The 18,337-nt window shown below is 42.4% G+C and overlaps 2 protein-coding genes and 1 non-coding gene across 3 annotated transcripts in view; 2 read left to right on the top strand and 1 right to left on the bottom strand.

The window, feature by feature from the left end:
- The window catches only part of PPEF1 (protein phosphatase with EF-hand domain 1), a 155,147-nt gene extending 143,362 nt beyond the window's left edge, over positions 1 to 11,785 (bottom strand). Inside the window, exon 1 of the mRNA XM_013006490.3 lies at positions 11,754 to 11,785. The gene's annotated coding sequence lies outside the window, so the exon portion shown is untranslated. The remainder of the gene's footprint in view (positions 1 to 11,753) is intronic.
- A 169-nt stretch (positions 11,786 to 11,954) lies between these two features.
- Positions 11,955 to 12,027, top strand: TRNAV-UAC. Its single transcript has one exon. It is a non-coding gene; the product is annotated as a tRNA-Val (tRNA).
- Positions 12,028 to 13,094: 1,067 nt separating this feature from the next.
- RS1 (retinoschisin 1) overlaps positions 13,095 to 18,337 on the top strand; it is a 21,436-nt gene continuing 16,193 nt past the window's right edge. Inside the window, exon 1 of the mRNA XM_004709934.2 lies at positions 13,095 to 13,146. Within this exon, the coding sequence (XP_004709991.1) occupies positions 13,095 to 13,146 (52 nt within the window). The remainder of the gene's footprint in view (positions 13,147 to 18,337) is intronic.

Raw genomic sequence — 18,337 nt, forward strand, 5'->3', positions numbered from 1 at the left:
GAATGATGAGGGCAATGAATGTACAAATGTGCTTTACACAATTGATGTATGTATGGATTGTGATGAGTTGTATGAGCCCCTAATAAAAGGATTAAAGAAATAAAAAGGGCACTTGATAAACTAAGGAAAGGACGAAATACACACTTCCAGATGTTTCTTCTAGTCTGTGGTTCTTCTAGGAAGTGGTAAATTAAAGCTCATGTATGGTCTAAACCTGCAGTGACACACATTGCCACTTCATATTGAAAAAGCTGCACATTTTAACAAGGTTCTTCAAGTTTTGTACCTGTTACTGAATTAAAGGCCATTCCTGGGATTCTTTATTAAACAGCTGTATATAAAGAAATCATTAAATAGTTATAGATATGGGAGGTTTTTCTTAATTTTTCTTTGATTCATAAACACATGTGTAACAAAAAAATGTTAAAAATAGGAAGGGTCGCGGAGAGGAGAGGAGCCAGTCAGGGTGCAGTGTAGTAACGATGAAACATACAACTTTCCTCTAGTTCCTAAATGCATCCTCACCCTCACCCCCACTATCATGAGCCCATTTATACCTTACAAATCTGGCTAGACCAGAGGTTGTGCACTGGTACAGATAGGAACTGGTAACACAGGGAATCCAGGATGAATGATCCCTTCAGGACCAGTGGTGAGAGTGGCGATACCGGGAGGGTGGTGTGGAAAGGGGGAACCGATTACAGGGATCTACATATAACCTCCTCCCTGGGGGACGTACAACAGAAAAGTGGGTGAAGGGAGACGTCGGACAGTGTAAGATGTGACAAAATAATAATTTATACATTATGAAGGGTTCATGAAGGAGGGGGGAGTGGCGAGGGGGGAGGGAATGAGGAGCTGATTCCAGGGGCTTAAGTGGAGAGCAAACATTTTGAGAATGATGAGGGTAACGAATGTACAAATGTGCTTTACACAATTGATGTATGTATGGATTGTGATAAACATTTGTATGAGCCCCCAATAAAATGATTTTAAAAAATCTATTAATTGGCTTTGGCTTAATTTTAAACATAGCTTTCTGTTTATTCCCAAAGTGTATCAAAAGGATCAAAAATACTTAAAATCACTAACAACAACAACAACAAAACATGAGTAGATTAGCCAATAAGCAAGTGTGCTTTCATACTCATCTATAGTGAACAAAATCACATGGTTGAAGCAGGACACTGTTCCCTGTAAAAGAGTAAATAAGCACAAGTGAGTCCATGCTTACCATGAATACTGGGTATTCTATCCCTTTCAGAGGGTTTGATTCTGTAGGAAGGTGCTGTGGAGTTGGGAGAGAGACAGATGCCAATTATACCTAGAAACAGAATTTTTGATGTGGTGGTAAAATGATTGTTCACTTCAGATGAGTAAATAAGCACAAGTAAGTCAGTAGGTTTGCCTTGCTAAGTGGGTAATCCAACACTGGGACACCTGCATCACTCTTGAAATCTTCCCAAAATGTCATGGGAGATGCTTATTAAAACAAGCCAAATTCACCGCCATCACGCATAGCAGCCGTACAGGACAAAGTAGAACTGCCCCATAGGATTTCCAAGACTTTGCAAATCTTTACCAAAGCATATGGCCACATTTTTCTCCCACGGGACTCCCATGTTTTGAACTGCTGACCTTTTGGTGAGCAGCCATCACTTAACCACTGGACCACCAGGGTTCCTTGGACACACTTACAGGCAAGTCTTATTGTATATACAGTTGAATCCTCTTGCAAATTTTCATAAGCCCTGAAAGTTCATGGAAGTAAAACCCTCAAAAACAAAAAAACCCCAATTCACTGCCATTTGTATTTTTCATGTTGATTTATAAGACCCAAACTCAGTGCCCTTGAGTTGATACCTACTCATATTAACCCTATAGGACAGAGTAAAACTGCCTCTGTGGGTTTCTGAGACAAATTACCTCAACCCAAAATTAATAGCAAAGTTTAAAAACAACAGAAAACAATACATTTTGACAAGGTATGAAGAAAGAGATGGAACCCTCATGCATTGCTGTTAGGACTGTAAAATAATACAACCACTGTGGAAAATAGTATGGTACTTCCTTAAAAGATGGAAATAGAAATACTACATGACCCAGCAATCCAACTGCTTGGTATACGTTCTAGGGATAGAAGAGCCACAACATGAATATATATATGCACTTCCATGCACATTACTGCACTATTCACAACAGCAAAAATATAGAAACCACCTAAATGCCTCTCAATGGACAAATAGATGAACTAACTATGGCACATGCACACACGGGAATCCCACACAATGTTAAAGAAGAACAATGAACCTGTGAAACATCTCATAATATGGATGAACCTGGAGGACATTATGCTGAGCAAAATAAGTTCATCAAAAAAGGGCAAATATTGTATGAGATCACTTATTATTAAAAATTCAAGAAAAAGTTTTCACCCTAAAAGAAACATTCTTTGATGGTCACCAATGGTAGGAGAGGGAGGGAGGCTGAAACACAAACTAGATGGTAGCTACATTAACTTGGGTGAAAGGAAAGAAACAAACAATGAGAGTGAGGACAGTAAGAAAATGATGGAAGCAGGGGAAGACATTAAGAGGAGTGCAAGAATTATAGGCAACAGAGGTAATTATTGTTATATACACAATACTGCAATAACAGTAATAATAGTGGTTTGATGAGTGGATGCATGGACAGGCAGGCTAAGTGGGGATGAGAGAGTGTGGAACTATACTCATGGAATTATATAGATTGGACAGAGGATGTTTCTATACATGTATTTACCTGTGCTACAAATATTCCCCTGAATATGGTAGAGCATACAGTGGGCAAACGTGAAAATTTTTAGATATAATGTCTTTGGGATTAAGGATTAAGTCATTAGGCCTGGGGCCTCATGGTCTCAGAGGACACCAAGGTCAATTGGCATAGCAAAAGCGAAGACTTTGGTGAGTCTTAAAAGCTTGTGAGCGGCCATCCAAAGTGCAACTGGAGGAAGGAAGACTGATGTAAATCGAGACACATGGAAACAATTAGTCTAATGGAATGGAATATGAGAACATCAGCTCCCACAACTGAAACCAGAAGAACTAGATGGTGCTAGCTACCATTACCAATTGCTCTGAAAGGAATCACATCAGAAGATCCTAGATAGAGTGGGAGAAAAATGTGGAACAAAATTCAAGGCCATACAAATGAGACTGAATGGTAAGACAGGTATTGGCAGAACCCCCAAGATTGTAGCCCTTTGCCACCCTTCAAATCTAGAACTGAACCCTTCCCTGTGGCTCAATTTTCAGGCAAACAATAAATAGGTCTATAAAGAGAACAATAACATTAGGGAAGTACTCACTCTTTAGCCTAATCAACCATTTATGATTAAAAGGGCAGCATTTACTCAAGGAAAAAATTCAGAAGGCTTAGGAAAGGAGGCATGGGGACAGGAAATACAGGGCAGAAGTGGGATAAGTGGTGTTAGATTGTGGGGCTTGCAGTCAGCGACATAAAACAAAATGGCTATGAATTGAAGGATGGAAAACAGATTTGTTCTATAAATCTTTTTTTAAATTTAAATAATTTTATTGGCGGCTCATACAACCCTTATCACAATCCATATATACAACCATAAATCTTCATTCGATTCACAATAAAGAGTTTAAAAGGGAAAAAAATTAAGGTATATAAAGTATTTTGAGCTGGTCCATTTCTCTCTAGAGTGGCTAGCTCTATAAAATCCAATCTCACTGAATAAGATTGTAGGAGATTTGGGAGGTTACACACATAGATAAAAATATCACAGAAGGTCTTCTTCACTATTATATAGGCTTTTGTTGATTCCTAGTCCCATCATGCCTTCTCTTCTTTTGAGTTTCTCTTTTAAGGAAGAGAAAATAGGATTCTAATTAAAATCCAATATCTTAAATTTAGAGAATCACATTACACTAGTATCATCCAGTGACATCTTGGAATAAATTTCTCCTTTGGCTAATTAATGTCATATAAACTCCTTGAGATGGGGTCACAACAGATACTTTTTAAAAAAAACCCTCACCATGCAAAACTGAATTTTACTAAAACTTGGGGCAGTCCCCAGTAGCTAGTGGGAAGAGCCAAGAATTGTTCCTGGTTTTGAACTCATCCAAGCCTTCCCTAATATTCTAGAAACCACCCAATATCAATTAATAAACTCGTTTTCTTTGTAAACTAGTGGAAATAGTAAATCAGATGAAGTAATGCTTTGCTTTGGTAACTACTATGGATTGAATCACGCCCCCCCACCCCCTACCCAAAAGATATGTGTCAACTTGGCTAGTCCACATTGTTCGTATTATGCAATCATTCTTCATTTTGTGATCTGATGTAATTATCTAATGACTTGAACATCCTAATCTCCATGATATTAACAAGGCAGGATTAGTGGTTGTTATGTTAATGAGGTAGGGTGCAATCTACAGGGTTATTTTGTATCTTGAGTTAGTATCTTTTGAGATACTAAAAGGATTAAAAAAGTGAGCAGAGAGGAGGGAGGACCTCCTACTACAAAAAAAGAAGAGACCAGGAGCAGAGTCTGTCCTTCGGACCTGGGGTTTCTGCTCAGGGAAGTTTCTAGATCCAATAAAGATTGATAACAAGTACCTTCTCTGGGTCAACAGAAAGAAAGTCTTCCTTTAGCGCTGGCACGAATTCTAGCCTCTTAGGCTATAAGCGAATAAATCTCCTAAAGCCACCCTTGTGGCATTTTTGTTAAAGCAGCACTACAGAACAAAAACAAAAATAAACAAGCCCAAATCGTAGTACTTTTTAAAAGTAAAGATTTATCTTTGAACCCATTATATGGCCATTATAGGTTGGCTGCAGTTCTGCAAAACCTAGTCTTTCATTCAAGCATCAGAGTGACCTCTCTCTGGGGCATATTCTCATAGCAAAAGGGAAAACAAATAGTGCACTACAAGCTGGTTCTTTATGTTTGGAAGTGATACACATCCCTTCTGCCCATACAAGGGGAATTTGACAAGTTAATGGGAAAATGCCATTCGCTTTCATTCTATTTCCCATGAACGTTTTGAAGCCCTCTTAATTGACCAAAGCAAACTACTCACTCGAGCCCGTAAAAATCATCCACAGTGAAGAAGAGTAAATATTGGGATCAAATGGGTTCTGTTAAGAGTGCTGTCTAATATAATGCAATGGTAAGATACCTGCAGAACCTCTGTATCATGTCAAGTTCAAGTTGAGGGTAAACAAGAAAATGTCTCTTCTTAAGAGGTCCTAGGATTTAGCTGTCATTGGAACTGACTGAGTTGTGTCATCCCCAACACTAAACATATTCATTCAGTACCTATTTATTGAGCATTTACTATAATCTGAGCACAATTTCAGCTTTATGGCATAGAGCTGAGCAAGAAACAAACTATGCCCCCATAGAAGAATTTCTATTCTTGGTGAGGACGGTGGGGGACAGACAACAAAATAAGTAAGTAAATATCTAGAACTTAAGACGGTGTTAAGTGCTGTAGAGAAAAATAAATCAGGAAAGGTAGATACTGAGTTTCCAGGGTGAAATGAAAAAGATAGTAGCAATTTTAAACATAGGCATGTAGAAAGGCTTCACTGAGAATATATTTGGACAAATACCTGAACAAGACGAGGGACTAAGTCATGGGGTAGCCTAGGCAGGAGCATTCAAGGCTGAGAGAGTAACAGGTGCAAACGTCCTGAGACAAAAGTGGCTAAGGTTGTTTCACTAAGAGCAGAGTCAAGTGCAACTCAACAAGAAAACAAACACACTGTCATCAAGTCAATTCTGACTCATAATTGATGTGCCCCTGTGGGTTTCTGAGACTGTAAGTCTTCATAGAAGTAGAAAACCTATTTTTCTCCCTGTCTAACACAGAGTGGCTGGTGGTTTTGCACTCCTGACTTACCTGTTAGTAGCCAGACACATAACCTCTGTGCCACCAGGGCTCCCTCAAGTGTGACTGGAGTGGAACAAAAGGTAAAAGGAGAGGACATATAAAATCAGAGCAGTAACAGGGCAAAGAAATGGATCATGCCAGGCCTGAAGGCCATTGTATGGTTTTGGCTTTCATTCTAGTTAAGATGTGGAGCCATTGAAGGGGTTTGAGCAGCGGAGTGACAAAATATAGCTTAGGTTTTTAAAGGTCCACTCGGACTACTGTGTGGAAAATAGCCCGTGGGGAACAATGGGAACAAAGCCAGAACATCAGGCTCTTGGCAATAATCCAGGCAAATGTGATGGTGTTTTCTTTTTTAATTAAGGGTGTAACATGGGAGATAGTAGAAAGTGATGGGATTCTAGACAAATACTGAAGGTACAGTAAATAGTGCAGTTAGATTTGGATTATATAAAAAGAGAAGACTCAAGTGTGATTCTATAAAGTTTGGCACCTAAATAACGGGAAAGAAGAAATTGTTATCTGAAATAAGGAGGATTGCGAGTGGGTTATACTTAGGGGGTATAATAATTATATCATCATTCTTACAGAATGGTGATAATGAATAGAGAAGTCCAAGTACTGAGCCGTGTGGTGTACCCATGTTTAAAGGGCCAAAAGATGAGGATCCAGCAAAGGTGAGTGAAAAGGAGTAAGCAAAGAGGCAGGAAATAGAAACCAGAAGAGTATGGTATCCTACAAGCCAAGAAAAACTGCTTAGAGAAGAAATCATCTTTGCTTTAAATGCTGCTGATAGATCAGCTAAAACAAGGAAGACTCTTCAATTTAGCAATGTAAAAGTCATAAATGACTTTGGTCAGAGAAGTTTTGAAGGAGTGGTAGGCACAAGTGGTGAGAGTGGCGATACCTGGAGGGTGGAGGGAAGGTGGGGTAGAAAGGGGGAACCGATTACAAGGATCTACATATAATCGTTTAAAATTTTTCTCTAGAAAATAAAGCAGAAAATAGCAGTAGCTAGAGGGAGAAAGGGGATTCAGATTTTATTATTTTAATGATGAAAGAAATAATAGCATACTTGCTTGCAAATTGGAATGATGCAGTAAAGAAGGAGAAAGTAATAATGGGGGAGCATGTGAGAATTGCTGGAGTGATTTCCTTGAGTAGGCAAGAGCAGGTGAGATTTAGTGCACAAGCAGAGGGGATGGGCTTAGAGATATGGGCAAATCCTCTAGAGGAGGGTTTCTACCTTGACACGAATGACATTGGGGGGTCAGGTAATTATTTGTTATAGAGGCTGCCCTGTGCACAATAGAAGTATCCCTGGGCTCAATCCATTATTTGACAGTAAGACCTCCACCGACCAAAAGCGTGCCTCCCCAAATGAAACCCACACACATAGTGTGAATTCCAACACACACTGACCCTACAAGACAGAGTACAACTGCCCCCCTAGGGTTTCCAAGGCTGTAAATCTTTATGGAAGTAGGAGTGGCTGGTGGATTTGAACTGCCACTATTTCCAAATCGTTGTTAGGGTATCATCCACCTTATAAAAATCTTAGTCCTCATCCCCTTACAGAAGGGTCACGGGGAAGAGATGAGCCAGTCAGGGTGCAGTGTAGCAACGATGAAATATAAAACGTTCCTCTAGTTCTTAAATGGTTCCTCCCCTCCACTATCACGATCCCAATTCTACCTTACAAATCCGGCTAGACCAGAGGATGTACACTGGGACAGATAGGAACTGGAAACACAGGGAATTCAGGACAGATTAACCCCTCAGGACCAGTGGTGAGAGTGGCGATATTGGGAGGGTGGAGAGAAGGTGGGGTAGAAAGGGGGAACCGATTACAAGGATCTACATGTAATCCCCTCCCTGGGGGACAGAGAACAGAAAAGTGGGTGAAGGGAGACATCAGACACTGTAAGATATGACAAAATAATAATAATTTATAAATTATCAAGGGTTCATGGGGGGGGCGGGGAGGGAGGGGAAAAATGAGGAGCTGATACCAAGGGCTCAAGTAGAAAGGAAATGTTTTGAGAATGATGATGGCAACAAATGTACAAATGTGCTTGACACAATAGATGGATGGATGGATTGTGATGAGTTGTATGAGCCCCCAATAAAATGATTAAAAAAAAAGAAATCTTAGTCCTCAAAATGTCATCTTTGTTCTTGAACACGTTAAATAGGTCTCCTGCATACTTGCCCAAAGCAATAGGTCATTTTTATTTCCTGACTGCTGTTCCTATGCATCCAAGTAAATTGAAATCCTTGACGTCAGTTTTTTTTCTCTATTTATTATATCATTTATTGGTCCAGTTTTGAGGATTTTTTTCCTTAACATTGCTTTATAATCCATACTCCAGGCTCTAGTCCTTGGTCTTCATCAGCAAGTGACTAAAGTCCTCCCTTTCAGCAAGCAAAGCAATGTCATCTGCATATCCAAATGTTGGCTACATTTCAATGATTAATAATTCAATCCTAATGCCGTGCTCATCTTCATATAGTCCAGTTTCTCAGATTATTTGATCAGCAGACTGAATAAGTATGGTACAAGGATACAACCCTGCCACAAACCTTTCTTGATTTTGAACCACGAAGTATCCCTTTATTCCGTTTGAATGACTGATTGCCTCTTGGTCTGTGTATAGGTGCCACATGAGCACAATCAAGTGTTCTGGAATTCACATTCTTCCTAATGTAATCTATAGTTTGTTATGATCCACATAGTTGAAAGCCTTTGCAGTCAATAAAACAAATTAAACACCTTTCTGGTATTCTCTGCTTTCAGCCAAGATCCAGCTGATGTCAGCAATGATAGCCCTCTTTGCATATCCTCTTCAGAATCCAACTTGAATTTCTGTTAGCTCCCTGGCAATGTATGGCTGTAATGATTTTTTCTAATTATATATATTTAAAATGTTACTTGCGTGTGATATTAATGATATTGTTGAATAATTTTTGCATTCTTTTGGATCACCTTGTTTGTAATAGACACAAATATGGACCTCTTCCAGTTAACTGGCCAGGTTGTTAGGCATAGACTACTAAGTATATTGGTTTGTTGAAACATTTCAATTGGCATTCCATTAAACCTGGAACCTTGATTTTGGCTAATGTCTTCAGTGCAGTTTGGACCTCTTCCTTCAGTATTATGCTGTCCCTTGAAATGGCTGAATGTTGACAAAGTGTTTTCAGTATAGGGCTGTTTATATGACTGCCATTTTCTTTGGATGCTTCCCAATTCCCTCAATACAGTGGTTACATGTTGGGCTGATAACTGCCAGGTCAGCAATTCAAAACCACCAGTGGTGCGAGACAGAGAATACAGTTTATTGATTTACTTCAAGGTATAGGTTCCTGCAACTATGGGAGGCTGGCAAGTCTAAAATCTGTTGGTCAGGTGACAAGAAGGGTGCAGAATATAGTGTTCTGGAAAACCAGAAGTGTCTACTTTAGTCTGGAGACAGAACACACCCTAGAGAAACTCTCTTTTTGCTCTCAAGGTGTTTGATTGATTGATTGAAGTCTGCCCACATTATGGAATGTAACAGGCTTTACGTGAGGCCTACTGATTCAATCACATCTGTCCATAACAGCTACCCTAGCCAAGTTGACACATTAAATTAACCATCACAAATATATTCCATCAGTGAAGTCAAATACTGGGGAAGCAACACTTTAACAACTAAGACATCTGAGTTCTCAAGTAGAGATGATTTCTGTATATATTTTTCTTATAGCTGTCCAGGCACTTATAGGGTATAGGTTCAGGCACTTATATGGGACTCATACATCTTACTGAACAGACTGAAGTGCCCAGCAAAACTGACCATCTGCGGCGTTATCTGGGACCAAGGTGGTTTAAAAGGTCTTTTTTTTTTTTTAAAGGTGAGAGTCTTTAACAGTCCTTTCCAGCAGGATTTTGCTTAAAAATTGCAACAACAACAGAAAATCATCAACCTAAAAAAGGAACCATCTCAGCACTGGTATTCCTGTACAATAATAAAACAAGACAAAATATTACAAAGTTGTGGGAACAATATTATTGCCTTTAAGGACTGCAGCTACCCACAGCACTAAAATATCATTAGACTGAGTGTGAGTCCAGGGCTGACACTCAACAACTGAATGGTTTCAGACAAGGCATGCAAACTCTTCAGCTTCAACTTCTTCAGCTGACAAATGGAGAGAACCATATCTACCACAGCGACCTCACAGGACTATTACACAGGAATGTATGTGAAAGTAAACCATACTGCACTTTTCTAATAAGAGGGATTATGACTACTCCTTGGGGTAGGGGTGGGGAGAGGGAAACGAAAATACCCTTCCTTTTTAGGAAGGAGAAAAGGAACCAAAACCATTTCTCTAAAACCTGAAAGCTATGTGGCACACACGGGCAGTGCACCAATTTCTTTCCTACATGGAGTGTACGAGTGAGATCTTGTGCAGTTGTGGCGTTCCCCCCCCCCCAAGGACTCCACTAGGACACACAGCAAAGTCTTCTCTAAGATACAAGCCAGACCACAACTGATAGGGGTAATTTTAGGCCCAATTCTTGGCAGCCTTGACAGGACTGACAGGGGTTTGGGAAAAGGTAGGCTGTAGTTATTCTTGAGCTTCCTGGGAGTCCTGACAGCTCATTGTTTCATAGGAAGCATGGAGATTTTCTGAATCTATCCTCTGGCAGGTGGCTCTGGGAGAAACAAAAAGGGCAGACTGAAAGGGGGGCTGTGATGAACCTTACAGGGTGGGAACTGAGGACTTGGAAAGTCTGGTTCTGGAAAACAGCATTCGCTGAACACCTATCTCTAGCCATTTCAGTGGCAAAATTACCTGGCAGATGGCATCTTCCCACCTGAAAGCCATGCTTAATATTCGGAGCCAGCGTTGAAAGAGGGAGCATGGAGCTCACTTTATGCATTTCCCAAATGGGGTCACTGAGGTTCTTTGGGAGGTGAGCTGACCAACTCAGGAGCACCCAGCTGATCTTGACCCCTGAACTAGTGCTCCTGCTGCACACCTGCTTCTCCCTGGAGCTTTTTTAGGGAAGACAAGAGAGTGGGATGCGGGGGGTGGGGGTGGGGGGGCTGTGGGAGGTGGGTGAGGGGTTATTCAGTATCATTTCATCATCACCCTACCAGCCTGGAGGCAGGTTCCCCAGGGAAAGGAGAAAAGGATGGTCCCGTCGGCAGGCACTTCCGGAAGCGCCCTCAAATGATTCCCAGCCGGGGTTCAGGCAGCTAGAGGGGCGCCAGGCGCAAAATCCAGCCAGCGGCCCTGGGAGGAGCCGACGCCGCAGGCGAGGAAGGGCGGGAAGCGAGGCCGCCTCCGCCTTCGCATAGACCCGCAGGCCTTTCAGGCAGCCGCGCTCGCGGCCGGGACCTAAGGCTGCCTCACTTCCGAACCGGGCTCGGACGTGTCCCTCTTCCTCGGGGCCCCTCCCATGGCTTCACCTCCCCCCACGGTCGTGGTCTCCGGCGCCTGGGCCCCACCCCCGGGCTGAGACGCTCGGCAGCTCTCGAAGAGGAGAGTGTGGCGGGAAAGGCCAGGGGCGACTAAGCCCGCTTTGCCTTAAACTTGGCCCCTCCCCACCCCGCTCTCCCCCTGCTCCGCACCCCAAGTCCCTAGGGTCTGCCTTCTGAAGGCGACAAGTTATCCCGGACCGCGAGAGTCTGAGAGCCTGTGAGAAACAGGACGGGGCCGGTTGAGAATTCCCCTCACGCGCCGCGCCGCGCCGCGCCGCGCCGCGCCCCGCCCCGCCCCGCCCCGCCGAGGTCGCGACTTGGGGATAAGTGGGGACAGGTGACCAGGGGGCGGCGCGCTGCTAACCTGGGGCGCGAGATTGGCCCAGGTCATTTGGACTCCAGCCAGGCGACGGGAGGGGAGAGTAGCCCTTAGGCCGGAGACAAAGCGGGAAACCGCCGTCACCACGCCTCGAGGGCGGGGGCGGGGCCTGTGGGGGCGGGGCTAGGGCGGGGCAACGCTGACGTAGCACCATAAGTAAGCCAATGACAGCCACCTCCTCGTGGAGGTTCCATAGTGTAGTGGTTATCACGTCTGCTTTACACGCAGAAGGTCCTGGGTTCGAGCCCCAGTGGAACCAAATGGCGAGCGTCACTTTTCAAATTTTTTCACGTATCCCCCAAAACTTAGCAAAAAAGTGAAATGCGAAGACAAAGTGATTTTCCTCTTCACTTTCTGTTATGTGTTTATATTTCTCAGCCCGTCATTATAGGAGAAGCATTCCTGGCAGTCCGCTGCCGCCATTGCCGGACCCACGAAACAGGCTGGGTCGAATTTGTTGTTCCTCCTGGTTCTGGGCGACCAGGGACAGTGGGTAGATCTTGGGCAAAAGACAACCTGGGCAAGTCCGGATAGGATAGTTCCCAAGTACTGTTGTAAATGTTCAACATGTCCTATCCGATATAACTCTCAAAATAATTCTATGAAATAGGAATTATTATCAGCATTTTTATAGGTGGGAAAAATTGAGGCGCAGAAACTTGACCGAAGTTACAAAGCAAGAACTGGGATTTGCACCCAGTAGGGCTGAAAATCTATGTCCCTTAATACTATATGTTGTTTCTCATAATTTACTTCACCAATTCCCCATCCTTGGCTATTACAATGGTTTCCAGTCGTGTTAATACAAGGAACGCAACAAGATACGTCTTTGAAGATAACTATCCCTCCCCTCCTAATTTAGTATGTTATGGGGTGAATAAGTACCAACAGGATGCCAAATTGCTTCCTAAGAGAGGGAATTGATGCCATTTTGATGCCATCTTGAATTCAAGAATGTTAGTGCTTACTGACAGGCGATTATGCAAGGTCACATACCCCCCCTCCCCTCCCCAAGAAGATGATGGCAGAGAAAGGATTAAGACCTGGGATTACAGATTCCAATTTCTATTTCCCCGATGTTTAAATATAGAATATAACCAATATCTTCCTTGACTAAACCAACCTCCAAAGGATGTATTGTGAGGCAGGTAACTGGGGGTAGGGGGTGGGGGTGGCAGGGAAGGGTTACCTTGATAGGGCTCAGCCCCAAACTGAAGAACTAAATGGATTAAGTTGCTTAAGGAGGCCAGAGCTCATGTTAATCCCCTGGTCCCGGGGAAGCTCTCCATTTCAGTCAGGAAGAGCTGCGGCCAGGACCAGGGGACAATGCCATGCCAGGTAGAAGGCTTCTTGTTACTGCTTCTCTTTGGCTGTGAAGGTATGTGCTCTTCAACCATTATCATTCACTAAATCATGCAACCGAATTCCTAATATCATTGAAATAGAATCGGATCAATTAAAAAAGCACTTTTGATTAGCAGTGCCTGTTATTGATTTTATATGTGTTAATAGCTACCAATTGTATTTGCGTGGATATGGTCCTTTAGGTCTTGCTACTGGCTCACCTTCAAAAGTCCAAAGGATGCTTAAAATGGCAAGGGGGGAAAATGGGTCTCAGGACCTGTGTAATATAGCTCTCGGTTGTACCAATGAATAAGACAATCTGATGTATTCTCAAAAAATTGTAGGAACCAGAGTGATTGTATAATTACGTCGTTCAAATTATACTGGGATGATCTAGAAGGTAGAGCGGATGTCATAATTCTGCTGGGACAACAGGTGTAAACCACGCCTGTCCCAAGCAAATCGGGATGTAAGGTGACTCTAGCTTAAATACGGATTAACCTAACACCCGGAGTACCACTGGACTCTAATCCAACTCCGAAAACCCTCAAAGACTTGACACATTCAGATAGTTTTAAATGTCTGTATATGACCCTGGTAGAAGTAGAGATGTGGTTAAATAGGGGCAAATTACAGGTAGGTCTCTACTATTGCCTTTAAATTCAACTTTCATATCCTATCTCCATCTTGGATAAAAGTCTTTCATAGCTCACTCAAGACTAACAACCCCAAATCCACCACCATGAAGGCCATTCTGACTCAAAGCAAGTCTATAGGACAGGATATAGAACGGCCCCCTTTGAGAGTCCAAGGCTGACAGCCTCATCTTTCTTCTGAAGAATGGCTGGTGGGTTCAAACTGCTGACTCTTCTGTTAGCAGCTCAGCGCATAACCACACAACCACCAGGGCTTCTCTGCAAGGTAACATACCCATGAACTCAGATTTCTTCTCATGACCATCAAGTCAATCCTGACGGACTTGATTAGTATATTATTCTAAGGTGTGCATACTTCTCTAGTGTAATTCTTCCTCGGATCCGCAAATAGACTTGTCTATTGTTTGGCTGAAAATTGAAGTACCGGGGTGAGTTCAGTTCCAGACTTGAAGGGTAACTCAGAGAGTTCCACCAGTCTCGGAGATTCCCAGTAAGCCTGGTCTCTTTTAGGATTTTGAGGTTCTGTTCCACGTGTTTCTCCTACTCTATCCTTCTAATGAAGCTCCTTTCAGGTTTCTGTAATCTGGATGGAAATATATCACTGGGCTTTTTTCCTGCGGTACCGCGAAGGGAAACCATAAGACCAAGAGTCTTCATCTAATTTACTCTTGGAGGTTGGTCTCGGTCCCACAGTGGCAGTGGCTCCTCATGACTGAGATGAAGTAAATGGATTGATTTCGATTCTACATTAAATGAGGATTCCTTTGAGAATGTGCAAGTCGTCAGAGTACGTTACTCTCTCTGTCTTATGATTGAAGCAGGCATATGTTTATCTGACATTGTATATTCAGAGTTAAATGCCAGTGATGATTTTCAAGGAATCTACTTTATTAATATCTATTATGTCACTACTTGCTCATGTTATTATATAAAAGCAAAACAATCACCAACCCTCACATTACAGGCGAGTGCCCTTCCACAGGGATATCAACCACCCAAAGATGATAGCTTGTTGTTGTTTTTAAGCAACTTCACTGAGATGTTATTTACATACCATTAAATTCACCCATTTAAAGTGTATAATCAGTAATTACAGTATATTCACAAGGTTATGCAAGCATCACACCATCTAATTTCAGAATATTTTTCATCATTCTCAAAAGAAGCTCCATGCCCGTTAGCAGTTATTCCCCATTACCCCTTCCCCAACCCCTGGCAACTACTCATCTACTTTCTTTATATAGACTTACCTATTTTGGACATTTCCTCTAAATTGAATTATACCATACATGACCTCTTGTCAAGCACTGAACCTAGTATTTGTTATTTATTTATTTTCAGATTCATCCATGTTGAAGCATTATGGAGAGCAGATTTATCCACAAATATGGCTGTCCCCTACAATACTAACACTTTCACACTGCATGCAATTTTCTTCTTTCTTCTCCATGAGAGGCACATCAATGCAGCAGCATGCTGTTTTCTCCTGTTTCTCAAATAGATTGGAAGCTGGCTACAAACAGCTTTGATCACTCCTCATATAATGCTTTGTTTCCCTTGACTTCATCTACTTCCACGGGAAGGAAAGCCTTGTATTTCATGAAAATGAATCAGAGAGACTAGAATAGCCTTTCTTAGTTGTCTAATAGGTAGGTACTTTTCTCTTGAGTTTACAAGGGTACATTTTGAGAAACAGGCAGGCCTGGAATGTTCTGAATGTGATAACTAGGGTCTCTCCATGGATTAGTACTTTGGGGAAAAGGACGGCAGGATCCCAGAGTGTATAAATCTCACCTTGGTGACTGGCAGACCTCTATGACTCTATAGTGAAAACGCATAGCCTATAGAAGAATCTCAAAAACAATTTAAGCGAGGGGGGGGGAACGGGACTATGCAACCACAGGATATAAATATAAAGCCTTTTCTATTTTCCCTTTAAAGGCTTACATGTTCTCTTTCTCTCTTGCCAACAATGTTATTTCCTAGTATTAGAAAATATTGTAGTCAAAATTGCTATTGCCTTTGTTCTTCAGTTTTTTGATTACATCATTGGGGGGGGGGGAGAGGCTGTTACAGCTGCCACATTGCTGCTCCCTTGGTGACAGCTTTTCCTGTAAATGCTTGTTGTTCCTTTTCTCTCTGCTCATTTCCATAAGGATCTGGCACCTCAGAACCCCAGGCTGCCTACAGACAAATGCTTTCTGGGGAAGGCAGCCTGGGAGGGAAAAAAAAAAAGAAAAGAAAACACACAACAAAAACTGCAAGAAATCTGCCCAACATCTGATTCAGCAGAGAAACGGACTCTGCAAACCAGGCCTTCCAAACTGGCTCTGCAAACCAGGCCTTCCATTTAGCCTTCTTCCTCCCCACAGGTAGACAGTGACAGCATCTTCTTCATCTCCCCCTCCATCCCACCCCACATTTTTGCCTTCTGCTTTGTTTTTATAGAAGGCAAGAACCACTGGCAGCTGTCCGTACACTCTGCCCCGTGATTTCTGGGTAATGCAAAGGGTCTTGCAGGCAGGGACGACAACGGGAAGGATTGGCTGAGCCTCTCATGAATGCTGAGTTTGCTCAGTTGCTACTAAAGAGATCCTCTTCAATGACAAACACTGCTTCTGGACCAAACTGATTTAGGGAGACACCCTTGCTTGTGGGTGCCCCTGAATAGGGTCTTGGTACAAATGATGTTTGCCCAACAGACAGCTCCTTTCAGAAGCTGCATTTTTGCCTTCCCCAGCTTCTCTTGAAGATGGGCATATGGGTGGAGTGTCTTCCAGATTAACCAACCCCCCAAGCCAACAAGATACTAATTATTCATCTGTTTTATAATTTATGGTGCACAGCTGCTGCCTGGAGTCGTGGGTACCCTAAGCGTTATGGCAGGACTTCAAACTAATTCAAATCTATTCAGTCAGGACTGATGTAACAAAATCGTAAGACTTGAGTTTTTTGAAAAATATAGGTGTACTGAATGAGAAAAATTACAGGTCTAAGACCTGGAATGGGCAACTCAGAGGAGGTGTAGTGAGCCCTTATAGAAGCCTAGGGTTAGAATGGAAAGTAAGACACATCCAATGTGGTGCAGCCGGTCACCATCTTTGAGTGGGACATGGTTGTTTCCAACTCTGCCCAGTTCAGAGATTTGGTTGCTATGCAACACTTACACTGCCCTCATTTTCTAAGAAAGAGATTAAGTTTCCAGCAAGGCATCAAACAGTATGCTTCCCCATTCCGGTTATCATGCCAGTATTTCCACCGTTTACAAATTCAGGCCCATTCCTGTTTCACTTCATCAGCCATGACTGAACTGGGAAGAACTGGGTTGAAGCCTTTGGGTGGTTAGAAGCATAAGTGCTTCCCCTCCTTTGCTAACTTAATGAATTTTTCAAAATCCTATAATGAGCGATAATAACAATAATAATTATCATCCTGTTCTTTCATTTTGCTTTCCCTAGTTTCTCAGCCCTTGTGGATTTTTTTCCTGGCAGATATTTACTTAGTTTGACATCTTCTAGAAAATAGTTTGGTGAGCTTTCATGAGTCTATTTTCATTTCATTTTTAACAGTTTTATTGGCGCTTAATTCACATATCATGCGATTCAATAGTTCAATCACATTGAGAAGAGTTTCATAATCATTGCCACAATCAATTTGAGAACATTGTCTTTCTTCTTGTACTCATTATCTCCCCATTTCTCCCCAATGTCCCCCACCATACCCCCAAGAAATCATTAATCCAGTTACTGTCTCTATAGATTTGCCTAACTTGGATTTCATATTCAGAAAAACATACATCTCCCACCCACCCATCCATTCCTTCCCCCCAAACCAGAAAACCTAACAATGACAAAGTAAAAAACTAGAACAAATTTAAAGTAGGTCAAATGGGACATCAAATAATAAGGTGTTCAATTTTAACCTAACTGCACCTGCAACAATCTACTTTCCACTGCACTCCACCTGTAGCAAGGCCATTCAATCCCTGCTCTGTGGTCAGAGAGAATTCACTGGAGGCTTAATCCACATGTATTTCCCCTTCATTTCAAAACAAAAAACGGAAACAACTTTAAAATGGGTCAAATGGAAGATCAAACAGTAAGGTATTACATTTGAATCTAATTACATCTGTCATAATGGACTTCACAAAGGCCTTTGTCTGATAACAAGACTATTCACATCCCTTGACTGTGGGGGGAAGTCAAATACTTGCTGCCAGACTACTGTCTCATCCCACAGCAGGGCTGGGCCTGCTCCCTGCTGCTGGAGACAATAGACTACCTCTCTGGAGCCTAAGGCCATTAGCTTGGTTCCTGGGCGGAGTTCACACCCAACTGATAATGGTTCCTATGGAGACCCAAAGTCTAGTTAAGCTGCTACCAGAAATCTAGGATCCGCCCATCTTGCCGCATGTACACCCCCAATCCCTCCTCCTTCTGTAGTGCATATGTCCCTAGATCACCTCCTCCCATCACTGTAATACCTGTAGCACAACCCTTTCCTGTGAAGTATGTCTTCACCTGTAATGTGGGGGCTTGCACGTCCCCAATGTCCCCAGAGAGTATAAAA

This window comes from Echinops telfairi, unplaced genomic scaffold (genome assembly GCF_000313985.2).
Source record: "Echinops telfairi isolate 266 unplaced genomic scaffold, ASM31398v2 ScPeMD7_53;HRSCAF=182, whole genome shotgun sequence".
Taxonomy (NCBI): Eukaryota; Metazoa; Chordata; class Mammalia; order Afrosoricida; family Tenrecidae; genus Echinops; species Echinops telfairi.